General features: G+C 44.9%; 1 protein-coding gene across 1 annotated transcript in view; it reads left to right on the top strand.

Annotated features, from left to right (window-relative positions):
• Window positions 1-391: 391 nt before the first annotated feature.
• The window catches only part of LOC145350706 (dynein light chain Tctex-type 1-like), a 28727-nt gene continuing 1590 nt past the window's right edge, over window positions 392-27528 (top strand). Inside the window, exons 1-4 of the mRNA XM_080199911.1 lie at window positions 392-463; window positions 1397-1438; window positions 1528-1651; window positions 22648-22725. Of these exons, the coding sequence (XP_080056037.1) occupies window positions 392-463; window positions 1397-1438; window positions 1528-1651; window positions 22648-22725 (316 nt within the window). The remainder of the gene's footprint in view (window positions 464-1396; window positions 1439-1527; window positions 1652-22647; window positions 22726-27528) is intronic.

The following is a 27528-nucleotide window of genomic DNA, read 5'->3' as shown; positions in this document are numbered from 1 at the left end:
ACCACTGCCTTCCAAATGCTGAGTTATGAAATGCTTGATAATGGATTCTTGCAACTTCCCCAGTATGGGCGTTAAGCTCACTGGTCTATAGTTCCCTGTTGTCTCTCTACCTCCCTGTTGTCTCTCTACCTCCCTGTTTGAATAGCGGGCTTACATTAGTTAACCTCCAATCTGTAGGAGCTATGCCAGAGTCCAAAGAAATTTGGAGTGTTCCAATGGATCTATTATTTCCAGGACCATTTCCTTAAGCCCTTAAGGAGGGCCGAATGGCCTACTTCTGCTTCTGACTTCTATGTTTCTATGTGCGTGAGATGCAGCTTGGGGAAAAGATGCAGATAGGAGGGGGCCAAAGCTCCACCTGTATGTTAAAAGGTGCATGTGAAGGGCAAAGATGCACATGTGGACAGAGATGTGCTGGGGGGACAAAGATGCACTGGGGATATATGATGCACTCGAGGGTCAAGTATGCACATAAGGGAGGGGGCAGAGATGCACTTAGGAGGCAATGTTGCACTTGGGGGGGGGGGGCGGGGGGGAGACAAAGGAGAGGTGGTTGGGGGGAGCAGGAGCCCTCGAGGTTGTTTCCCACAGTCAGCCTCAGCGTTATTTGTGTGGGGGGGGCTCCCTGGTGGAAATTGAATGCCCCCCACTGCTTGACCACCACCATTCCCCCTGCCCCAGATGTCACTCGTCAATGGGCCAAAACAAGAAGGCAGCAGGAACAAGGGCACCAGGCGTCTACCAGGCTTGCAACATCCCCCACATTCTGCTAGCAGCTCTTACCTCCTCATACCAGTTCAAGCTTGCCATGCCAGGTTGTGATTCTTAAATACCTGTTCTGATTGACACCAAAATTACGTCACACCAAAGAGGTGGGATGCAGACGTGGGCAAAGATTGCCGTGTGGATTCCGCTAATGCTTTGCAAAGGTATGTAAACAACTGGAAGATACACTTGGGTCAAAAAAACCGGCAGGGACCCTGCGAAATGGCTGATACACGCATTTCCTGGCCAGACCTGCCGGAAAAGTGGCGGGCGCAGATGGGAGAATCGCGGCCGTAGTGTTTGAGAAGGAAGCCTGAATTGGGACAACTAATGTGAGATTGTTTTTCTGGGTGTATTTGTAAGATACTGCTGTGATTGTTCTGATTTGAACCACTTTTACATGTGTTGTAAAAATGGAAAAAGCTGATAGATATACAGGACAGAATGATTTTTCCTTTGCAAGTATTCTTCATTGTAAGTTAGCAGTCCATGCCTATACACTCCATTAGCTGCCATTATATTTATTGCCTGTCTCTTAGCAAGCTTTGCTGCAGTGAATAACTTTCTTATTGTGTAATAACATTTTAATAAGATATTAAGACAAAACTAACTTGTATTTTTACCTCTCAAGTCTGCTTTTATCGTTGATGAAGTTAGTGGCATTATTAAAGAGGTAAGATGCTACGCAGAATAATTCAAATCTGTTTAAGTTCTCAACCAGTGCTTAGCTGTTGAAACTCACCAACTTTCTATTATTTGAAGTCAATTGAGACTGCAATTGGTGGAAATGCATATCAGCCTAGCAGAGTTAATCAGTGGACAACAAGTGTGGTGGAACTGTGTCTGAGTCAGCTCACTAAGCTGGGAAAACCCTTCAAGTATATTGGTAAGTGTTGTAAAAGATTGAAATGACAAAGCGAGACTGATTGAATTTAATCATATTCAGTACTGTAACCAATATGGAATGTTGCATCTCTCCACTCTAGTTTCATAACTGATTCTCATCCCTGGAACAATTCTTGTAAATCTATTCAGCACAGTCTCCAATGTGATTCACATCTTTCCGATAGCGTCGTCCCCAGAACTGTACACCATACTCCAGCTGAGATCCAATTGGTATCTTGTATAAGTTCAGCATAACTTACTTGCTCCTATGCTCTGTACTCCTATTAATAAAGCTCAGAATGCTTTATTAATTGTGCTCTTTAAAAAGTACCTGGGTGAGTACTTGACATAGCATTCAAGGCTATGGGTCAAGTGCTGGCAAATGGGATTAGGTGGGCAGTTCAGGGCATTTCATGTCTCGGTGCAGACTTGATGGGCCAATCTGTGACACTGTGATCTGTGATTCTGTGGGTTTTTTTTGGTCTGTAGTAAAGTATATAATAAGTATCAATGACCTCATACTTGGGTTTACAAGGCACCTTTTCAAAATTCACAGATGACAGAACATCGAAGTATTGTGAACTTTGAGCAAAATAGTGATAGACTTCAAGAGGACGTGGAATCACGAATCACAGAATTGTCACAGCGCAGAAGAGGCCCATTTGGCTCATTGTGTCTGCACTGGCTCTGCAAACAAACATCATGACTTAGTGCCATTCCCCTAGCTTTTCCCCATACCCCTGCACGTTGTTTCTATTCGAGTAATCATCTAGTGCCCTTTTGAATGCCTCAATTGAGCCTACCTCCACCATACTTCCAGGTAGTGCATTCCAGACCGAAACAACTCATTGTGTGAAAAAGTTTTATCTCCCATCAGATTTGGTCCTTTTGCAAATTTCTTCCCCGTTCATTCTTGATTCTTTTACAAGTGGGAACAGTTTCTCCCTATCTGCAGCCCCTTAACGATTTTGAACATCTTCATCAAATCTCCTCTTAGCTTTTTTCCTCCATGGAGAACAGTCCCAATCTCTCTAGTCTATTCTCATAGCTGATTCTCATCCCTGGAACCATTCCGGTTAATCTCTTCTGGACGCTCCAATGTGGTTCACATCTTTCCGATAGTCCAGAACTGTACACAATACTCCAGCTGAGATCTAACTGTGTCTTGTATAAGTTCAGTATAACCTCCTTGCTCTTGTGCTCTGTACTCCTATTAATAAAGCCCAGCATGCTTTATTAGCTGTGCTCTTCACCTGTCCTGCCACCTTGAAGAATCTATGCACATACACTCTGAAGTCCCACTGCTCCTGTACATCTTTAAAAATGTCATCCCCTATTGTACATTCTCTCACCATGTTCTTCTTACCAAAATGTATCACCTCACACTTCTCCATGTTGAATTTCATAAGCCACCTATCTGCCTACTCCACCAACATGGCACAGTGATGGGCAGCACAGTGCTTAGCACTGTTGCCTCATAGTGCCAGGTATCTGGGTTCAATTCCGGCCTTGGGTGACTGCATGGCATTTATACATTCTGCATGGGTTTCCTCCAGATGCTCCAGTTTCCTCCCACACTTTGAAGGTGTGTGGATTAGGCTGATTGGCCATGATAAATCGCTGCTCAATGTCAGGGGATAGGGCTTGGCTGTGGTTGTTGTCGGTGCTGGCTCAATGGGCTGAATGGTCTTCTTCTGCACTTAGGGATTCTGTGTCTACATCCTTTTGAAATTCTACACTGTTTGCTTCGCAGTTTACAGTGTTTCCAAGTTTTGTGCCACCTGCAAACTTTGAAATTGTGTCTTTTACACCAAGATTTAAATCATTAATATATATCAGGTAAAGGAAGGGTTCCGGGGAACACCACTAACCTTCCTCCACCCCAAAAAATATTCATTGACTGTTACTCTCTGCTTTATTTTTGTATCATGTTGCTACTTTCCCTTTTATTCCATGAGTGTGTTTGTGTAGGACTGTATGAAATGCCTTCTGAAGGTCCATGTAGACTTTGGAGTTGGAGAGGAGAAGAGAACAAATCAAATGGGAGCAGTCTATAGGAAACAATGTTGCTTCAGTCTGGGGAGCTGCCAAATTTAAATGAGGTTCAGCATATAAAATCACAGATGCTTCTACAACACTAGCAAAATCAGCTAGCTTGTATATGTGAATATCAAAATGAAGCCCTATTACTAATTGGCTTTAAGCAGGCTTGTAAAGGCCTGGCATTTTCATTCAACTGGCCATGTCATTGAAGTCTACTATCCAAGATTTACTGGACAGAATTTTGAGTAATGCTCAAGAGATTGCTCATCCAATCACAGGCTAGTTTTCCCAAGCATTTGCTGTTAATAAAAACTAGGAGCAGGAATAGGCCATCTGGCCCCTCGAGCCTGCTCTGCCATTCCGTAAGATCATGGCTGATTTTTTTTATGGACTCAGCTCCACTTAACCCGCCCACTCACCATAACCCTTAATTCCTTTACTGTTCAAAAAATTATCTATCCTTGCCTTAAAAACATTCAATGAGGTAGCCTCAACTGCTTCACTGGGCAGGGAATTCCACAGATTCACAAACCTTTGTGTGAAAAAGTTCCTCCTGAACTCAGTCCTAAATCTGCTTCCCTTTAGTTTGAGGATATGCCCCCATTCTAATTTCACCTGCCAGTGGAAACAGCTTCCCTGCCTCTATCTTATCTATTCCCTTCATAATCTTTTATGTTTCTATAAGATCTCCCTTCATTCTTCTGAATTCCAATGAGCATAGCCCCAGTCTACTCAGTCTCTCCTCATAAGCCAACTCTCTCAACTCCAAAATCAACCTAGTGAATCTCCTCTGCACCCCCTCCAGTACCAATATATCCTTTCTCAAGTAAGGAGACCAAAACTGTACACAGTACTCCAGGTGTGGCCTCACTAGCGTCTTATACAGCTGCAACATAATCTCACTTTTTAAACTCCATCCCTCGAGCAATGAAGGCCAAAATTCCATTTGCCTTCTTAATTACCTGCTGCACCTGCAAACCAACTCCTTGAGATTCTTGCACAAGGACACCCTGGTCCCTCTGCACAGCAACATGCTGCAATTTTTTACCATTTAAATAATAATCCATTTTGCTGTTGTTTCTACCAAAATGAATGACCTCACATTTACCAATATTGTACTCCATGTGCCAGACCTTTGACCATTCACTTAGATTACCTATATCCTTTTGCAGACTTCCAGCGTCCCCTGCACACTTTTCTCTTCCACCCATCTTAGTGTCATCTGCAAATTTTGACACACTACACTTGGTCCCCAACTTCAAATCATCTAAATCGTAAACAATTGCGGTCCCAACACTGATCCTTGAGGCACACCACTATCATTGATCGCCAACCAGAAAAACACCCACTTACCCCCACTCTTTGTTTTCTGTTAGTTAACCAATCCTCTATCCATGCTAATACATTACTTGTAACACTATGCACCTTTATCTTACTTAGAGTCTTTGGTGCGGCACCTTGTTAAATTCCTTCTGGAAATCCAGATACAACACATCCACAGGTTCCCCATTGTCCACTGCACATGTAATGTTCTCAAAGAATTCCACCAGATCAGTCAAACGTGACCTGCCCTTCGTGAACCCATGCTGTGTCTTACCAATGGACAATTTATATCTAGATGGTTTACTTCATGTCCTCAAACGTGCACCTTTACCATGGATAATCCACCTAATCTACACAACTTTAGAAACTAAGAGGCAATTCAGCATGGACAATCCACCTAACTCACATATCTTTGGACTGTGGGAGGGAACTGGAGCACTTGGAGGAAATCCATGTAGACACAGGGAGAACATGCAAACTCCACACTCAGTCATCCAAAATAGGAATTAAACACAGATCCCAGCACTCCCACCGGACTGCCCATGCAATCCGTGCAGTGCATTTAGGGTATAATGGCACATATAGAAAGTCAAAATGCAGTACAATCGAGTCAGCATCATTTTTTGAAGAGCAAATTGTGTTTGCCTAATTTGCTTGAATTCTTTGAAGATGCACAAAGCAGTGTGGATGATGGTGATCCTGTAGATGTAGTATATCTGGACTTCCAGAAGGCATTTGATAAAGCTAATACACAGGGTTAGTTCACATCAGATTGGGGATAATTTATTAGCTTGGTTAGAAGATTGGGTAACCAACAGAAAGCAGAGAGTTGGGATAAATGGGTCTTTCTTAGGTTGTCAAGGTGTACCTAGTGGATTCATCACAGAGTTTAGTCTTCGGATCCCAACGTTTTGCAATCTACGTGAATGATGTGGATGCAGGGATGGTCAGTACCATAGCCAAATTTGCAGATGATACTAATACAGGTGGGATAGGAAATTGTGATAATGAAATTAATTTATAAATGGGTATAAGAACATAAGAACATAAGAAATAGGAGCAGGAGTAGGCCAACTAGCCCTTCGAGCCTGCCCCGCCATTCAGTAAGATCATGGCTGATCTGTCTTGGCTCAGTTCCACATTCCCGCCCTCTCCCCATAACCCTTAATCCCCTCTCTTATCAAAAACCCATCAACCCGCGTCTTAAAAATATTTAGCGAGGTAGCCTCCACCACTTCAACGGGCAGAGAATTCCAGAGATTCACCACTCTTTGAGTGAAGAAGTTCCTCCTCAACTCCGTTCTAAACCGCCCCCCCTTTATCTTGAGGCTGTGCCCCCTAGTCCTACTATCCTTTCTGAGCGGGAAGAGTCTCTCCACCTCTATCCTATCCATCCCATTCATCATCTTATACGCCTCAATGAGATCTCCCCTCATTCTTCTAAACTCTAACGAGTACAAGCCTAATTTATTCAGCCTCTCCTCATAGCTCAACCCCCTCAACTCCGGCACCAGCCTAGTAAACCTCCTCTGCATTCCCTCCGAGGCCAAAAATATCCTTGCGTAAGTACGGCGCCCAAAACTGCACACAGTACTCCAGCTGTGGCCTCACCAATGCCCTATACAGCCGCAGCAAGAACTCCCTACTTTTATATTCAATCCCCCTCGCGATGAAGGCCAGCATCCCATTCGCCTTCCTGACCACCTGCTGCACCTGCAAGCTGGGTTTTTGCGACTCATGCACATGGACCCCGAGGTCCCTCTGCACCGTTGCCTTCTGCAGTTTTTCTCCACGTAAGTAATAATCCTTCCTACCATTATTCCTACCAAAGTGGACCACCTCGCACTTGCCAACATTAAATTCCATCTGCCATTTCCTGGCCCATTCGCCCAGCCTATCTAGATCAGTTTGTATAGGTTAATTCAATTGGGCAAAATTTGGCAAATGGCTTTAACGTAAGTGAATGTGAGGTTAAGCATTTTGTTGGGAAAAATACAAAGGCAAATTATTATCTAAATGGAAAGAAACTTTGGAATGCTTTGGCACAGAAGAATCTGGGTGTCCTAGTGCATAAATTGCAGAAAACTAGTATGCAGGTCATAGTATCACAGAATCCTTCCTGAAAAGGAGGCCATTCAGCCCATCGAGTCTGCACCAACCACAACAATCCCACTGAAACCCTATTCCCGTAACCCCACAATTTACCCTGCTAAGTCCCATGATACTAGAGTCAATTTAGCATGGCCAATCCACCTAACCCACACATCTTTGGGAGAAAACCGGAGCTCCTGGAGGAAACATGCAGACGTGGAAAGTGCAAACTCCACACAGACAGTGACCGAGGCCAGAATTGAACCTGGGTTTCTGGAGCTCTGAGGCAGCCCAGCAGATAATAAGGAAAGCAAATGGAACCTTGGCATTTATTACTAAAAGAATAATATAAACGTAATGATGTGTACAGTCCCCCTACTTGAGGAGCGATGTAGTTGCATTGGCAATGGCCAAGAGGAGGTTCACTAGATTACTAAATTCACTAAGGTACAAAAGTCTGAGGTCATGTACCAACCAGCGAACAGCTTTCCCTGCTGCCATCAGACTTTTGAACAGACCTACCTTATGTTAGTTGAACTTTTTCTAAACCCGAACTATGACTGCAGCACTACATTCTGCACCCTCTCCTTTTCTTTTCTATGTATGGTATGCAAGAAATAATACTTTTCACTGTATGCTAATACATGTGACAATAATAAGTCAAATCACATTGATTCCAGAGATGAGGGATTTGTCTCATGAAAAGAGATTAGGCAGTTTAGGTCTATGCGCCTGGAGTTTAGAAGCATGGGAGGAGACCTTATTGAAGTGTACAAGATGTAGACGTAGAGAGGATGTTTCCTCTTGTAAAGCAATCTAGAACAAGAGGTCATAATTTTAGGATATGGGGTAATAGATTTGAACAGAGGAGAAATTACTTCTCTCGTAGGGTCATGAGTCTGTGAAATTTGCTACCCCAGAGCATGGTGAATGCTGGGGCTCTGAGTAAATTTAAGGAGGAGGTGGGCAGATCTTTTGATTAGTAAGGGTTTGAAGGGCTATGGTGAATAGACAGAAAAGTGGAGTTGAAGCTGAGATGAGATCAGTATGATCGTATTAAATGGCGAAGCAGTCTCAAAGGACTAAATTGCCTGCTCCTCGTTCTTATGGTTATGGCACTTAAAGAATGTTTACCATTGCCTATCCACCAGCATCCATTTAAGTAACATTTGCCAATCTATCCTGGCCATCTAGCAACTCATACAATGTCGTCTCATAGAGTAATAGTCATAGAAGTTTACAGCATTGAAACAGGCCATTTGGCCCAACTTGTCCATGCCTCTAGTTCCAATTGCCTATGTTTGGCCCATGTCCCTCTATATCCATCTTACTCTTTAATTGTGTAAATGCTTTTTAAAAGACAAAATTGTACCTGCCTCTACTGCTGCCTCTGACAGCTCTCCTTTATTAAGATTCTTAGAAACTAGAAGCAGGAGTAGACCATTCAGGCCTTCAAGCTTGCTCTGCTATTCATCTTGATCATGGCTGATCATTGAATTCAACATCCTGATTTCCTGCCCCCGTTTCCCCCCAATTCCCTTGATCCCTTTAGCCCTAGGAGCTATATCTAATTTCTTCTTGAAATCAGACAAATTTTTGGCCTTAACTACATTCTGTGGTAGTGAATTCCGCATATTCACCACCCTCTAGGTGAAGAAATTTCTGTCTAACCCTGTTAGAATTTTATAAGTTTCTATGAGATCCCCTCTCTCTCCTAAATTCCAGTAAATGTAATCCTAACCAGCTTAGTCTGTCCTCATATGACAGACCTGCCAGGAATCAGCCTGGTAAACCTTTGCTGTACTCCCTCGATATCAAGAACATCATTCCTCAGATAAGGATCTGCGCACAATACTCCAGTTGCAGCCTCACCAATGCCCCATACAATTGCAGCAAAACATCTCTATCCCTATACTTAAGTATTCCTGCTAGGAAAGCCAACATACCACTTGCCTTCTTTACTGTTTACTGTACCTACGTGTTAACTTCCAGTGACTGATGCACGAGGACTCCAAGGTCTTGTTGAGTATCCACCTCTCTCAATTTACATCTATTCAAGTAATAATCTGTCTTCCTATTATTGCTACTAAAGTGGATAATCTCACATTTATTCACATTATACTGCATTTGCCATGCAGATGCCCACACATTCAGCTTGTCCAAATCACACAAGGCATCTCTGCATCCTCCTCACAGCTCACTCTCCCATCCAACTTTGCATCATCTGCAAATCTGGAGATAATACATTCAGTTCCCTCTTCCAAGTTATTAATATATAATATGAACAGTTAGGATCCTGGCACAGATCCTTGCGGAACCCCACTTGTCACTGACTACCAATCAGAAAAAGACCATTTATGCCAACTCTTTGCTTCCTATCTGCTAACCAGCTTTCTATCCGTCACAAGATATTACCTGCAATCTTATGTGCTTTTAGTCTGATATGTGAGACTTTGTCGAACACCTTCTGAAAGTCTAAACTACATCTGTTGGTTCCACCTTGTCAACTCCACTAGCTACACCCTCAAAAAATACAAATAGATTTGTCGAGCATTGTGTAAATCCATATTGACTTTGTCTGACTATGCCACTGCCATCCAAATGCTGAGTTATGAAATCCTTGATAATAGACTCTAGCAACTTCCCGAGTGCCAACGTTAGGCTGACTGGTCTATAGTTCCCTGTTTTCTCTCTACCTCCCTTTTTGAATAGCGGGCTTACGTTAGCTACCCACCAATCTGTAGGAACTATTTCAGAGCCCAAAGAATTTTGGAAAATAACCACCAATGGATCTAGAATTTCCAAGGCCACTTCGTGAAATACTCAGGGATGAAGATTATCAGGACCTGGAGATTTATAAAGAACAAAAGAACAAAGAACAAAATCAACCCGGGAAACAGGCCCTTCGGCCCAACGAGCCCGCGCTGCCATCTCAATACCACCAGTCCACCTCTCTACTCATGACCCCTATCTAATGTTTTATGGCCATACAGGTTGAGGGAAACTGATTTAGGGACAATTTATTCCTGCCAATCAGCCTAACAGCACATCTTTGGGGTGTGGGAGGAAACCGGAGCACCCAGAGAAAACCCACGCAAGCACGGGGAGAATGCGCAAACTCCCACAGACACCGGCCCAAATCCATGTGTCTGCACAGCAATCAGTGATAGTCACTGAGCTGTCGTCTTGCCCAGTATCTTGTCCAGTTTAGGCACACACTGACGACATGAAGCACTAGGCCAATCTTGAACAACCAAGAGCAGCCCCAGTACGACCCATCGTCTGTATGCCCCTCGTTGGACATGAGGTGGACCGACTTAAAACCTGTGAATGAAAGAGAAAAAAAAACATTATCATCATACTATACCCACTTACATTACCAGGGACGCCCCAATGCTAATGACCCTTATTTAAAAGGTTCTCCTATATCCACCCATCTCCAACTCAGTCATATGCCTGCCTAAGTTACTCTTAAAGGACTCTAGCATGTTTGCCTCCACCACCTTACTTGGCAGAGCATTCCATACCCCCACTACCCTCTGTGTGAAAAACCTCCCTCTAATATCTGTGTTGTACCGCTGCCCCCTCACCTTAAGTCCATGGCCCCTTGTCCTACGTGTCTCTATTATAGGAAATAGCTTAACTCTGTTTACTCTATCTATACCCTTCATAATCTTATATACCTCTATTAGATCCCCCCTCAGTCGGCGTCTTTCAAGGGAAAAGAGCCCCAATTTCTTCAATCTTTCCTCATACCCCAGTCCTTCCATACCAGGCAACATCCTGGTAAACCTCCTCTGCACTATGTCCAGAGTCTCCACGTCCTTCCGGTAGTAAGGCGACCAGAACTGTACGCAGTACTCCAAATGCGGCCGAACCAATGTTCTGTACAACTGCAACATTAGACTCCAGCTCTTATATTCTATACCCCTTCCTATAAAGGCCAACATACCATAGGCTTTCTTCACCACACTCTCCACTTGCACTGCCACCTTCAAAGACTTGTGCACTTGCACCCCCAGGTCTCGCTGCGACTCTATACTCCTTACGGGCTTACCCTTTATCACATAACTTTCCCCTACGTTATTCCGGCCAAAATGCATCACCTCACATTCATCCGGATTAAACTCCATTTGCCATGTATCTGCCCAATCAACCAGCCTATCAATATCCCGCTGTGTTGCCAGACACTGCTCCTCACTGCCTGCCAATCCAGCCATCTTGGTGTCATCAGCAAATTTGCTGATCACACCACCTACTCCCTCTTCCAAATCATTTATATACACTACAAAGAGAAGAGGTCCCAGTACCGAGCCCTGCGGCACACCACTAGTGACAGACCTCCAGCTAGAAAAAGACCCCTCCACAACTACTCTGACTCCTCTTTGCAAGCCAGTTCTCTACCCACCTAGATACCTGACCACATATCCCATGAGCTTTAATCTTCTGTACCAACCTACCATGAGGGACTTTGTCAAACGCCTTACTGAAATCCATATAGACAACATCAACGGCTCGTCCTTCATCAACCATTTTTGTCACCTCCTCAAAGAATTCTACCAGATTCGTAAGGCAAGACTTCCCCTTGACAAAGCCATGCTGCGTATCCTTAATCAGATCGCAATGCTCCAAGTGCGCATACATCCTATCCCTAAGAATCCTCTCCATCAACTTACCTACCACTGACGTTAAGCTCACTGGCCTATAGTTACCTGGGCTATCCCTCCTACCCTTTTTAAACAACGGTACCACGTTCGCTATCCTCCAGTCCTCTGGGACCTCACCTGTGTCCAAAGAAGAGACAAAGATTTGCGTCAGAGGCCCAGCAATCTCATCCCTCGCCTCTCTAAGCAGCCTAGGATAAATGCAATCAGGCCCCGGAGATTTATCGGTTTTAATGCCCTCTAAGAGCCCTAACACTTCTTTCTTCGTAATCAATAGATCTTTCAATCGGTCTACCGCTCCCTCAATGACTGTACTAGACATCAAGCCCCTCTCCTTCGTGAATACCGACGCAAAGTATTCATTTAGGATCTCCCCCATTCCCTCTGCCTCTAAGCACAATTCCCCACGTTTGTCCCTGAGAGGACCAATTTTACCCCTAGCCACCCTTTTGTTCTTAAGATAGGAGTAAAACGCCTTTGGATTCTCCTTAACCCTACCTGCCAAAGCCATAACTCCCCGTTTGAGATCTCTCCTACTATCTCTGTATTCCTCCAACGCTCTCTCCGTTCCCAGCTGCTTAGACCTGACAAACGCCTCTCGTTTCTTCCTAACCAGACCTTCTATACCTCTAGTAATCCACGGTTCCCTAATCCTACCTTTCCCATCCTTTCTCCTAACTGGCACATGCCTTTCCTGCACCTTTTGCAGTTTTTCCTTGAAAGACTCCCACATGCCTAATGTGGTCTTGCCTTCCAATAGCCTATCCCAGTCTGTATCCCTAAGCTCCTGCCTAATCCGACTGTATCTAGCCTTCCCCCAATTTAGGACCCTCCCCTTAGGACAGCTCTCATCTTTTTCCATTCGTATCCTAAAGTAGATGGAGTTGTGGTCACTATTAGCCACATGTTCCCATACCGCAACTTCAACCACCTGACCCAGCTCATTTCCCAGAACTAAATCCAGTATCGCCCCCTCTCTAGTCGGGCTATCTACATACTGTTGCAAGGATCCTTCCAGTACACATCTTACGAATTCCTCCACGTCAGACCCCCCAGCTCTAGGCACCTTCCAATCCACCCCAGGGAGATTAAAATCTCCCACTACAACAATCCTACTCTTCCTACACTTATCCAAGATGTCCCTACATAGCCCGCGGGCAGTGGAAGAGGGTATATCGGGCAGCCTATAGTACACTCCTAGCACAATAATGGCCCCCTTCCTATTCCTCAACTCCACCCACAAAGACTCAATTCCCAACCCCCGCCATGTTATCCTCCCTCTGCACCGCTGTGATCTGCTCCCTAACTAAGAGTGCCACTCCCCCTCCTCTTTTCAACCCTCCTCTATCACGCCTAAAACACTTATACCCTGGAACATTTAGCTGCCAGTCCTGCCCCTCCTCTAACCACGTCTCTGTCACTGCCACCACATCTAAATTCCTCACGAACATCAAGGCCTTAAGTTCATCCGACTTTCCCGTCACACTCCTCGCATTAAAACAGATGCACCTAAGACCCTCAGTCCCTCTCGGATCCTCCTTCTCCTGGGGGATTTCCCTATCAACTAGACTTACCCTGACCTCCAACTCACTCCCAGTGCCTGAGCTGTCTCTCTCCTCCCCACCCCCCCTCCATACTAGTTTAAACCCTGCCTAAACACTCCAGCCAACCTCCCAGCTAAAATATGTGTCCCCTTCCCATTTAAGTGTTCCCTATCCCTCTTATACAAGTGCCCTTCCTTTGCAAAGACTTCCCAATGGTCAACAAAACTAAAACCCTCTGTCCTGCACCAATCCCTCAGCCACACATTCAGCTGCAGGATTTCATTATTCTTATCCCTGCTATTGCTGGGCACTGGCAGCAGCCCAGAGATCGCCACCCTGGAGGCCCTGCACTTCAGCCTGGCTCCCAACTCCCTGAACTGCGTACGTATTTCCCCCCTACTCTTTCTTCCTATGTCCCTCTCTCCTACATGTATAATTACATCCGCTTGGGTCCCTTTGCCCTTCAAGATTCCCTCTACCCTCTCCGACACATCCTGTACCCCAGCTCCAGGGAGGCAGACCACCATCCTGGAGTCCCGCTTTTGCCCACAGAACCGCCTATCAATTCCTCTAACCATCCCGTCCCCCACCACTATCTCACATCCAGCCCCTTTTCTTCCCTCTGAGGCATTTTCCTCTTCCCCTCGTGCCCTTTCCGCCTCAGTCGGTGCCTTACCCCTGCTATCTTGAGAGACTACCCCTGGGGTAGCCTTTGGAACATTACTCCTCTTCTTTTTCCCCTTCCTAACTGTAATCCACCCATCTCCCCTCCTTGACTCTGAGATCCCCTCTTGAATCTGGTTCCTATTCATTAATGCCTCATTCTCCCTCACTAAAAATAAATCCTCCAGCCTCAACTCCAGTTGCCTAACCCGGGCCCTCAAACGCTGCAACTCCAGACATTTGGTGCAGATGTGGACTCGCCGGAGATGCTGTGTCTCCAGGAACTCCCACATATTGCACCTTACACAGCTGTCACGTCTCCCCATGGTCCCTGCCATTTATTTGACTACCCTCAGACCTATGGACACACTTTGAAAAGCTTGACCAGTAACTCACCTTGCCTAAGCCTGCCTCGCCTAAGCCCTGTGAGCCAAAGCCCTGGCAGTACTCACTCAGCACCCGCCTCACTCCAATGCCTGCTCCTGACGCTGCCCGCTATCTACTGTGGCCTTGTTTTTATACTTCCTCACTCCCTTCCCAACAGCCCTTGCGCCTAAGACCCTCTATGGAAAGCACAAAGGGAAAAAACCCACAACCCAGCAATGTAATTTAAAAAAAACACAGAACACTCGCAGTTTACACTCCCCAGCCACCAGTACACTGCTCCAGAGAACAATCCACCTTCAATCCCATCAATTTCCTCAAAACCATTTCTCTACTGAAGCTGATTTCCTTGTTTCTCTCAGCACTTCTGTGTTATTCATGTCTTCCTTTGTGAAGACTGAAGCACAGTACGCATTTAATTCCTAAGCCATTTCTTTATTCCCCATTATGAATTCTCCTGTATCTGACCGTAAGGGGCCTACATTCATTTTTGTCAATTTTTTTTCTTTACGTATCCGTAGAAACTTACAGTCTGTTTTTATGTTCTCTGCTAGCTTACTTTCATACTCCATTTTTCCCTTCTTAACCAATTCCTTTGTCATCCTTTGCTGAATTTTAAACTGCTCCCAATCCTCAGGCCTATCGCTTTTTCTTGCCAATCTGTATGCTTCTTCTTTGAATCTGATATTCTCTCCAATTTCCCTTGTAAGCCATGGTTTGGCCTCAATTCCTTTACCACTCTCGTGCCAAACAAGAGTAAACAATTTATGTAGTTCACCCATTCATTCTTTAAATGCCTGCCATTGCCTGTCCACTGTCTTTCCTTTCAAAAGAACAAAATCAGCCCGGGAAACAGGCCCTTCGGCCCAACGAGCCCGCGCCGCCACCCCAACACCACCAGTTCACCTCTCTACCCATGACCCCTTTCAGTAATGTTTCCCAATCCATCATGGTCAATTCATGCCTCACACCATCACAGTTACCGTTATTGAAATTCAGGACCTTTTCAGGAACTTGTGTTGGAACAACGAGGTCACTCTGCACCTTGATGAAAAATTCCCTCATATTATAGTCGCTCATCTCCCAACGGGTCTCGCGCAACTAAATTGCCAATTATTCTTTTCTCATTGGACAATACCATGCCTAGGATGCCCTGTTCTCTAGTCGGTTCCTTAATGTATTGGTGCAGTAAACATCCCGTATACACTCCAAGAATTCCTCCTCCAGATTATTGTGACCAATTTAATTTGCTCGGTCTATCTACGGATTAAACTTACCCAATATTACCAATGTTCCTTGATCACATGGATCTCTAATTTCCTGAGCAGGGATCCCAGAAGTGGAGATGTTAGAAAGCAGGGCCTGGGCATCCGATGTGGAGCATGAGTGTGTGAACAGGACCAACTAGTGGCTAAATAGGTGAATGACTGGGTACATGGGGGAAGAAAGGGAGGGAGAGGATGTGAAGGGTGAGATAGAGAAAGGATGAGAGGCAGGAGGGAGCGAGGGTGTGAGATTGAATTCTTTGAGGAAGTGACAAGAAGAGTTCATGAACGTTGTGTAGTGGATGTTGTATACGTGGATTTTAGCAAGGCTTTTGACAAGATCACCACATCACAAATTGGTCAAAAAAGTAAAAGTCCGTGGGATGCAGGGTAAAGTGACAAACTGGATAAAAGATGGGCTTAGTAACAAGAAACAAGAGGGAATTGTGATGGGGAGACTGGGACGGAGGAGGTTAGCTCCCAGATAGGGGAGGACTGCAGGCAGTATGAGAGGGAGGTTAGACAGGGGATGGAGAAGGGAAATGCCCAGACTGAGGGGCTGATGTGTATATATTTTAATGCAAGGAGTGTAGTGAATAAGGTAGATGAGCTTAGGGCGTGGATTGCTGCTTGGGAATGTGATGTGGTGGCCATTACGGAGACTTGGATGTCTCAGGCACAGGACTGGGTACTTCAGGTGCCAGGTTTCAGATGCTTCAGGAAGGACAGGGAGGGTGGCAGAAGAGGTGGAGGAGTGGCACTGTTGATCAGGGACAGTGTCATGGCTGCAGAGAAGGAGGATGCCGTGGAGGGACTATCTACAGAGTCTCTGTAGGTGGAAGTTAGGAAGAGCAAAGGGTCGAAAACTTTGCTGGGTGTATTCTATAGGCCGCCCAATAGTGACAGGGAAGTTGAGGTGCAGATAGGGAAACAGATTCTGGAGAGATGTATTAATAACAGAGTTGTCATGATGGGAGACTTCAATTTCCCAAACACCGACTGGAATATCCCTAGGGTAAGGGGTTTGGATGGGGAGGAGTTTGTTTGGTGTGTTCAGGAAGGTTTCCTGACACAGTATGTGGATAAGCCTACGAGGGGAGAGGCTGTACTTGACCTGGTGCTGGCGAATGAACCAGGGCAGGTGATGGATCTCTCACTAGGAGAGCATCTTGGGAATGGTGACCATAATTCTATCTCCTTCACAATTGCATTGGAACGAGATAGGATCAGGCAGGCTAGGAAGGTGTTTGTCTGGAGTAAGGGGAGATACGAAGAAGTCAGGAAGTTACTTGGACAAATAAACTGGAAGGAGGCATTCTTAGGGAAAAGTACCGAAGGAAGGTGGCAGATATTCAAGGAATGTTTGTCTGGAGCTCTGCGTGACAACGTTCCGATGAGACAAGGGGGTTTTGGTAGGTTGCGGGAACCATGGTGCACGAAGGCTGTGTTGAACCTAGTCAGGAGGAAAAGGAAGGTGTACAAAAGGTTCAGGGAACTAGGAGATGTTAAGGATCTTGAGGAGTATAAGGACTGTAGAAAGGAGCTTAAAAGGGAAATTAGGAGAGCCAGAAGGGGTCATGAGAAGACCTTGGCGGGTAGGATTAAGGAGAATCCCAAGGTCTTCTATAAATATGTGAAAGGTAAAAGGATGAGAAGAGAAGGGATAGGACCTATGAAAGGTGAAGGGGGAAAGGTCTGTGTGGAACCAGAAGAAATGGCAGAGGTGCTTAATGAGTACTTTGCCTCAGTATTCACAGTGGAAACTGATCTGGGAGATTTTGCTACGGATTTGCAGCAGATGGAAAAGATTGAGTATGTGGATATTAAGGAGGAGGATGTGTTAGAACTTTTGAATTCTAGCAAGATAGATAAGTCGCCGGGACCAGATGAGATGTACCCCAGGATACTGTGGGAGGTGAGGGAAGTGATTGCAGAGCCCCTAGCGATGATCTTTGCGTTGTCAATGGAGATGGGAGAGGTTCCGGAAGATTGGAGGATTGCGGATGTGGTTCCTATTTTCAAGAAAGGGAACAGAGATAGCCCGGCAAATTACCGACCGGTGAGTCTGACCTCAGTGGTTGGTAAGCTGATGGAGAGGCTTCTGAGGGACAAGATTTACGAGCATTTGGAGAGGTTTGACATGATCAGAAATAGTCAGCATGGATTTGTCAAGGGCAGGTCGTGCCTTACGAGCCTAGTTGAGTTCTTCAATAATGTGACTGAACACATTGACGAAGGAAGTGCAGTGGACGTGGTGTACATGGACTTCAGCAAGGCGTTTGATAAGGTCCCCCATGCAAGACTCCTTGAGAAGGTGAGAGGGCATGGGATCCAAGGGCCTTTGGCCTTGTGGATCCAGAACTGGCTTGCCTGCAGAAGGCAGAGAGTGGTTGTGGATGGGTCTTTTTCGGCATGGAGGTCAGTCACCAGTGGAGTGCCCCAGGGATCTGTTCTAGGACCCTTGCTGTTTGTCATTTTCATAAATGACCTGGATGAGGAAGTGGAGGGATGGGTAAGTAAGTTCGCTGATGACACGAAGGTCGGTGGTGTTGTGGATGGTCTGGAAGGATGTCAAAAGTTGCAGCAGGACATAAATAGGATGCAGGACTGGGCGGAGAAGTGGCAGATGGACTTCAACGCGGATAAATGCGTAGTCGTCCATTTTGGCAGAACCAACGGGATGAACGAGTACACTATCAAGGGCAGGAGTCTTAGTAGTGTTGAAGAGCAGAAGGATCTTGGGGTCCGGGTCCAGAGGACTCTTAAATTGGCCTCGCAGGTGGAGGATGTGGTCAAGAAGGCGTATGGTGTACTGGCCTTCATTAATCGAGGGATTGAGTTTAGGAATCGGGAGGTAATGCTGCAACTTTATAAGACCCTTGTCAGGCCTCATTTGGAGTACTGTGCGCAGTTCTGGTCGCCTCACTATAGGAAAGACGTAGAAGCTATTGAAAGGGTACAGAGGAGATTTACAAGGATGTTGCCTGGACTGGGAGGCATGCCTTATGAAGTTAGGTTGAGGGAGCTGGGACTCTTCTCCCTGGAGGGACGAAGGTGGAGAGACGAAGGTTGAGAGGCGACCTGATAGAAGTTTATAAAATGTTGAGAGGAATAGATAGGGTGGATTCTCAAAGGCTATTTCCCCAGGTTGAAATGGTCGCTACGAGAGGACACAGATTTAAGGTGCGGGGAGGAAAGTACAGAAGTGATGTTAGGGGTAAGTTTTTCACTCAGAGGGTGGTGAGTGAATGGAATCGGCTGCCGTCAGTGGTGGTGGAGGCGAACTCGCTGGGGTCTTTTAAAAGACTTCTGGATGAGTATATGGGGTTTAATGGGATTGGGCGTTATAGATAGGTCTATAGATTGGTAGGTGTTGATGTGATCGGCGCAACTCATGGGCCGAAGGGCCTGTTTGTGCTGTAGTGTTCTGTGTTCTATGTTCTAAACAAAGAGTCAGGGTCAAGGTCAATGGATGCCCTTGTTAATGGAAAGTTATTCCAAGTGATGCTCCACAGGGCTCGGTGTTAAGACCCTTACTGTTTATGTTATATATTAACGATTTGGATGTGAACACGGAGGGAAGATTGGGAAATTTGCAGATGACATAAAAATTGGCTGAGTAGCGTAGGAAAGCTATGATCTCCAAAACAATATAGATGGGTTGGTGGAGTGAGCGATAAAATAACAGATTTTAACATAGAAAAGTGTGAGATGATGGATTTTGGGAGGTCAAACAGTTATATGGAATACACAATAAATGGGAATATACTTGGAGGGGTAGTTGAAGTGTGAGATCTTGGCATGCAAGTGCGCAGTCCCTCAAGGCAATAGTTCAAATAAACAAGGTTGTAAAGAAGGCATATGGAATGCTGCCCTTCATTGGCAGTGGTATAAAATACAATAGAACAGTGGCACAGGTGTTAGCATTGCTGTCTCACAGCTCTAGGGACCTAGGTACAGTTCCAACCTTGGGTGACTGTGTGGAGTTTGCACATTCTCCAGAACGTGCAGGCTCTATGGAGACTGATGCCGGGAATCGAATCCAGGTCGCTGGTGCTGATGGGCAGCCGTGCTAACCGCTGTCTCACCCCCAGTTGTCCTTAGGGTGGCATAGACAAAATGGAGTAGAATGGCCTCCATCTGTGATGTAACTTCTCTATAGTTCTGTAGTGTGAGGGGGAGAGAGAGGTGTGAGGGAAAGAGAGAGTGAGGATATGAGGCAGGACATAGCGAGGGAGTGAAGTGAGAGAAAGATGGTGTGAAGAGGAGAGAGAGCGTGTATTTGAATTTGTCCATGCTGCCTTTTTTTTTAAACCCCTAAGCTAATCTGAATTGCCTGCATTTGGCCCATATTCCCTCTATACCCATCTCCACTAGTACTTCTGGCAGCTTATTCCAGACACTCACCACCCTCTGTGTGAAACAGTTGCCCCTCTGGGGCACTTTTGTATCTCTCTCCTCTCACCTTAAACCTATGTCCTCTAGTTTTAGACTCTCCTACCTTTGGGAAAAGATTTTGACTATCTACCTTATCTACGCTCCTCGTTATTTTGTAGACCTCTATAAGGTTACCCCTCAGCCTTCTACGCCCCAGAGAAAAAAGTCCCAGTCTATCCAACCTCTCCTTATAACTCAAACCATCAAGTCCCAGTAGCATCCTAGTACATCTTTTCTGCATGTTTCCTAGTTTAATAATGTCCTTTCTATAATAGGGTGAAACTGTGCATGGTATTCCAAGTGTGGCCTTACCAACTTGTACAACTTCAACAAGATGTCCCAACTTCTGTATTCAATGTTCTGACCGATGAAACCAAGCATGCCGAATGCCTTCTTCACCATTCTATCCACCTGTGACTCCATTTTCAAGGACCTATGAATATGTGCCCTTAGATCTCTTTGTTCTGTAACTCTTCCCAATGCCCTACCATTAACTGAGTAAATCCTGCCCTGGTTCAGTCTACCAAAATGCATCATCTCGCATTTGTCTAAATTAAACTCCTTCTGCCATTCGTCAGACCCAATTGATCAAGATCCCGTTGCAATCGGAGATAACTTTATTCACTGTCCACTATGCCACCAATCTTGATGTCGTCTGCAAACTTGCTAACCGTGCCTCCTATACTCTCATCCAAATCATTAATATAAATAATAAATAACAGTGGACCCATCAGTGATCCCTGAGGCACACTGCTGGTCACAGGCCTCCAGTTTGAAAAACAACCCTCCACAACCATCCTCTGGCTTCTGTCAAGAAGCCAATTTTGTATCCATTTAGATACCTCACCCTGGATCCCATGAGATTTAACCTTGTACAACAACCCACCTTGTGGTACCTTGTCAAAGGCCTTGCCAAAGTCCAAGTAGACAGCATCAACTGCACTGCCCTCAACTACTTTCTCGGTTATCCCTTCAAAAAACTCGATCAAATTTGTGAGACATGATTTTCCACTCACAGAGCCATGCTGACTGTCCCTAATCAGTCCTTGCATCTCTTAAATGCCTGTAGATCTTGTCTCTCAAAATACCTTCCAACAACTTACCACAGGCTCACTGGCTTGTAGTTCCCAGGCTTTTCCCTGCAGCCCTTTTTAAACAAAGGCACAACACTTGCCACTCTCCAATCTTCAGGCCCCTCACCTGTGATTATCGATGATTCAGATATCTCTGCTAGGGGACCTGCAATTTCCTTCTTAGCCTCCCACAATGTCCTGGGATACACTTCATCAGGTCCCAGAGATTTATCTACTTTGATGCGCTTTATGACTGAAGAAAAATCATATTGGACTCAAAATGTTACCTATTTATCAATAGATGCTGCCAAACCCGCTGCATTTTTGTTTTTATTTTAGATCTCCAGCAGCTGGAGTATTTTGTCTTGATTATAGAAGTAACCTCTGTCCAATTATTACTTATGTTTACTTCCCCCAGAAGTTAGCATTTCTGGTGCTTGGGAAAGGCAGGGTACCACTTAACAATCTCATAGGTAGGGTAAGTATTGAGACAATTCGTATAAAAATATCTTAAATATCCACTTCTAGCTGGTTGGTTTTCTTTGTTTTCTCCACTCTGCAAACATATCAGCTTGCCATGACAGTTAATCAGCATGGTGAGCCTGTAAGATTGTGGGAGATGCTAAAAAAATGATTTGTGCTGGGCTAATGGCATGGTGGGGCAGTGCCCATTAGGCAGTGCCAGCCTGGCAGTATCCCACTGTCACCTTGGCAGTGTCTGGCACCTTGACAGTGTCTGAGCACCATAAGTGTGCCAGAGGGAGTGCTGAGGGTGGGATGGGCTGAATGTGAGTGGGGCCTGCGAGGAGTGGGGCTATGCACAAAGATAGGCAGTGTCTGTCGGGGAGACTGGCAGGAGGTCTAACAGTTCACTGTCAGATTGGAGTGCCCTGCACGATGGTGCCCTAAACAGTCTGGAGCCGTCTAAATTGCCTTACTCATTAGGCTCTGCTCCCCCTTATCGGCGCAAATCTCCCAGCTGTCAGAAAAACTGAAGATTGCAGTACCGAGCTCGCCCCAAAAAACCAGTATGGAACGCTCCCGTTTTCAGACTTTTATGACACTTTGAATTTTTTTGGAAAGATTGTCTGCAGAGTTGTTTTGTGACATCAAATCTACATTGGCAATGGCTGGAACTTGGCAAAGACTGCCATATCTTGAATGGTTTTCGCACAGAACATCAATTTAACATAAAACATCTGAAGTGGGTAATATTCAATTCTAAATGAGTGACCCCTAGAATCAGAAATTATGCTACAGGTGGCTGAGGACATGTAGTCAGTTCCATGCCAATACCTCGAATGCAGACATATCCAATTATTTTCCATTATTCTTTTGCAACAGTGGTAATTTTATTGCATGCCAATATGTTGCTTTGTCATGTGTTTTATTCAGCTGTTGTAAGTGTACAATAATTGGTAACTATAGTGCTGTGCTGGGCATTCTTCAATAACATGACCAAAATGGCTACCACTGAGATGTTGACCATTTAATTTGTATTTTGTTTTAGTAACTTCTGTGATAATGCAAAAGAATGGGGCTGGTCTGCACACAGCTAGTTCCTGTTACTGGGATAACAATGCTGATGGTGAGTCTGTAAATTTGTTAGTGGAACCTGTTGCCTGATGGTCATCTTTACATTCCAGAACACCTTTTTTTGTTAAGATGCTTTGAAATGTTTTAACATAATGTGTTGTATAAATGTCAGTATTGTGTGATTCCACATTCCTTCTGTTTTTCTCATCCAACACACAGAGAAGTCAGAAAGTTAGTTTGTTGAATTGTATTTGGAACATAAGAAATGGAAAAACAAGGTTCAGTTGGGTCGCTTGAGTGTTACAAGGTAGCTATGAACAAGTTAAAGAAAGGGCTTAGGAGAGGTTGGAGGGAGCATGAGAAGTCCTTGGCGGGTCAGATAAAAGAAAACCCCAAGGCTTTTTATTCTTATGTGAGAAATAAAAGAATGACCAGGGTGAGGTTAGGGCCAGTCAAGGATAGTGGTGGGAACTTGTGCATGGAGTCAGAAGAGGTAGGTGAGGCGTTGAATGAATACTTTTCTTCAGTATTCACTAAGGAGAGGGGCATGTTTTTGAGAAGGAGTGCGTGATACAGGCTGATAGGATGGAGGAGGTAGATGTTCTGAGGGAAGATGTATTAGCAATTTTGAAAAACCTGAGAGTAGATGGGCCAGATGGGATACATCCTAGGATACTTTGGGAGGCAAGGGATGAGATTGCGGAGCCTTTAACTCCTCACCGTCCACAGGGATGGTGCCAGAGGACTGGAGAGTGGCAAATGTTGTTCCTCTTTTCAAGAAAGGAAATAGGAATGACCCTGGTAATTATAGGCCAGTTAGTCTTTCTTTGGTTGTCGGTAAGTTAATGAAAGGGTCCTGAGGGATAGGATTTATGACCATTTGGAAAGATTCAGTTTAATCCAGGATAGTCAGCACGGATTCATGAGGGGTAAGTCCTGCCTCACAAATTTGATTGAATTCTTTGAGGAGTAACTAAGTGTGTGGACAAAGATAGAGCAGTTGATGTTGCATACATGGATTTTAGTAAGGTTTTTGATAAGGTTCCCCATGGTAGGCTCATGAAGAAGATAAGGAGGTGTGGGATAGAAGGAAATTTGGCCAATTGGATAAGTAACATAGAAGACAGAGGGTGGTGGTGGAGGAAAGATTTTCAGATTGGAGGCCAGTTACCAGTGGTGTACCACAGGGGTCGGTGCTTTTTGTGATTTTTATCAGTGACTTGGAAGAAGGGGCTAAAGGGTGGATTAGTAAATTTGCTGACGACACCAAGATTGGTGGAGTAGTGGATGAGGTGGAGGGCTCTTGCGGCTGCAAAGAGATACTGATAGGATGCAGATTTGGGCCAAAAAGTGGCAGATGGGGTTTAACCCTAATAAGTGTGAGGTGATTAATTTTGGTAGGACAAACTTAAATGCAGATTACAGGGTCAACAGCAGGGTTCTGAGGAATGTGGAGGAACAGAGAGATCTTGGGGTTCATATTCGCAGATCTCTGAAGGTTGCCACTCAAATGGATGGAGCCGTGAAGAAGACTTATAGTATGTTAGTATTTATGAACAGGGGATTTGAGTTTAAGAGCCATGGGGCTATGCAGCAACTATACCGGACATTGGTGAGACCACATTTGGAATATTGTGTTCAGTTCTGGTCACCTCATTATAAGAAGGATGTGAAAACATTGGAGAGAGTGCAGAGGAGATTTACCAGGATGCTGCCTGGTTTGGAGGGTAGGTCTTATGAGGAAAGGTTGAGGGAGCTGGGGCTTTTCTCTTTGGAGCGGAGGATGAGAGGTGACTTAACAGAGGTTTATAATATAATGAGAGGGATTGATAGAGTGGACGTGCAGAGACTTTCTCCTCGGGTGGATGTAGCTGTTATTAGGGGGCATAACTATAAGTTTCATGGTGGGACATATAGGAGGGATGTCCGAGGTAGATTCTTTACTCAGTGATTAGTTGGGGTGTGGAATAGACTGCCTGCTGTGATAGTGGAGTTGGACACTTTAGAAACTTTCAAGCGGTTATTGGATAGGCACATGGAGCACTCCAGAATTATAGGGAGGGGATAGCTTGATCTTGGGATTGGACATAGCTCAGCACAACATTGAGGGCCGAAGGACCTGGACTGTGCTGCAATGTTCTATGTTTCTATGTTTGAAACAGGAGAAGGCCGTTCAGACTTGAACCTTTTCTACCATTCAATAAGACCATGAATGACCTTTATGATAGTCTAAGTTCTACTTTAGTGTTTGCCTTTTCTTGATTTAATTCAACTTTGAATCTATGACCCAGCTTCCACTGCTCGCTGGAGGAGGCAAATTTCAAATATCAGCAACCCTTCAAAGAAGAAATTCCTCCTACTCTCTGATTTTAAATGGGAGATCTCTTATTCTGAAACTCTGTGACTCCTGGTTCTAGATTCCTCCATGATGGAAAACATCCTCTCAGCATCTACCCTGTTAAGATCCCTCCAAATCTGATATATGTTTTAATTATATCACCTCTCATTCTTCTAAACTCTGAGCATGGACAAAATCACTCAACTTTTTCTCATTAAATAACCTCTTCTTCAGAGGAATAAACCTTGTGAACTACCTCTGAACTGCTCCAATGCAATCTTACTTACTTAAATAAGGAGACCATACTGAACACTGTGGTCTAGGTATGGTGTCGCCAATGCCCTGTGTGATTGTGACAAGTGTCACACAGACAGAAGGTGGGGGATCAATTTAAATTGCCCTGATTTCTCTGCTCTCTACCTATTCATAAACAGGAAGTTGCTTTTTTATAAATGGTAGCATATTTTCCCCAACCCTTAATTTTGAATGTCTAAATCTTAATGACTTGCACAACAAACTCAAGATAAAATGGAATAAAAAGGATTTGTTTATTTTTACAGACACACTCCTGCGATAGCTGTTTCATGATGTTCACCTCTTTTGCGCTTTAATGGGGAATAAGGAAAAAGGAAGAGGGTTCGGGGCACAACCACATTAAAATACAAGTTGGGGTTTTACACGTGTCCAGAATCAGAAGCCAATTGAAATGTTCCTTCCGAGGGGAGATTGGCTGATTGTAGAGTGATACGTGTTTTCAGGTCGAGACTTCATGACAGGAGAGTGAGTTAGTCTAGAGGCAGAAGTTCCAAGGTTCAATCAGGTTTGAAGTGGGTCAGAGTGTTTCTGCTGCCAGTGGCTTGATAGTAGACATCACAAGCTGCCTGGAGTTCTGTTCACATTGGAAATCAAAACAGGAACTGCCTGAGTTCAGTTCTACTGGACACTATTACAGTGCAGCCTCGATGTTGGGACTAAGGATGGCCAGAATCTTGAGGTGTTTAATTGGAGTCAGGATTCCTTTTGTTCTTGGAGACACTGATTTTGGGTTAACTAAGTGAAGCCCTCTTGTCAAAACCATTGTGTTAGAACAGTCAATACCCAGGCCATTCAGACCATTATGGGAAATTAAACCCTGTAAAGGCTTGCCTTTGTTCGAAGTTGGCTGGAGCAGGTCGTTTGTGGGGTCATTGTGCTGGAATGTATATGCTGGTCCAGGAGTGCTACATTCCACAACATTTGAAGTGTTGCCTTTGTCAACTTTGAAACTACTGGATGCCAACATGTGACCAGCTGGAAGCATTTTGTCCGCTCAGCAATTTTTCATTTTGAAAAGCACAAAAATATTCCAAAATGTTCCCAATCTTCTGGGCTGCTATTAATCTTCACAGAATTGTATATCCTTTCTTTCAACTAGATATTGTTCTTAATATTTCTCGTTAGTCACTAATGATTCTTTCTTGACAGAGTCTTTATTTCTCAATGGAATGTTTCTTTGAGTGTTAGAAATATCTCCTTAAACGTCTGGCACTGCTAATCTATCATCTTACCTTTTAAACTATTTTCCCAGTTTAAGGCAGTTTCAGTCCCAAATTTATTCATTAGAATCTCTACACCATGTAGGAGGCCATTTGGCTCATCGAGTCTACACCAATAACAATCCCACCCAGGTCTACTCCCATAACCTCACATGTTTACCCTGCTAATCTCCTGAAACTAGGGTCAATTTAGTATGGCCAGTCAACCTAACCTGCCCTTTCTCCGGGAACACCCGGAGAAAACTCGTGCAAAGGGCAGCACAGTAGCACAATAGTTAGCACTGCTGCCTCAGCCCGGGTTCGATTCCCGGCTCTGGCCACTGTCTGTGGAGTTTGCAAGTTCACCCCGTATCTGCATGAGTTTCCTCCAGGTGCTCTGGCTTCTTCCCACAGTCCAAAGATGCGTGGGTTAGATGGATTGGCCATGCTAAATTGCCCTTTTAGTATCAGGTGGCTAGGTAGGGTAAATATGTGGGATTATGGGAATAAGGCCTGGGTGCAGTTGTGGTCAGTGCAGACTCAGTGGGCCAAATGGCGGCCTCCTGCACTGTAGGATTCTAAGGAGAGGAACACATGTAGAGGTTATGGAATATTACTTATCCCTAGAACATCAGTAGTCACTATCCATATGCCTCCCCCTTCAATTCCCTCAGCCACATGCTTCCCACAATCACAGCGCCCCCCCCCCCCCAATTCCCCCAGCCACATGCTCCCCACAATCTCAGTTCCTTGCAAAATTGAGAGGCTGCAGCAGTGCAATTTGCAAGGGCTTTGTGCACATCCTTCAGATGGAAGTGACTGAGTGCACTATGACCCAGCAGCACCGTAAGACCTGAGGTCAGTGAATAGGATGGGAATAGAGGGATATGATCCCGGAAGGGTAGGGGGTTTTAGTTAAGTTGGGCAGCATGGTCGATGCAGGCTTGGAGGGCCAAAGGGCCTGTTTCTGTGCTGTAATTTGCTTTGTTCTTCTTTCTTCTTT

The sequence above is a fragment of the Carcharhinus amblyrhynchos genome, chromosome 12 (genome assembly GCF_965287045.1).
Source record: "Carcharhinus amblyrhynchos chromosome 12, sCarAmb.v2.hapA, whole genome shotgun sequence".
Lineage (NCBI taxonomy): Eukaryota > Metazoa > Chordata > Chondrichthyes > Carcharhiniformes > Carcharhinidae > Carcharhinus > Carcharhinus amblyrhynchos.
The sequence above is the reverse complement of the archived record's forward strand: the minus strand, read 5'-3'. Positions and strand labels throughout refer to the sequence as shown.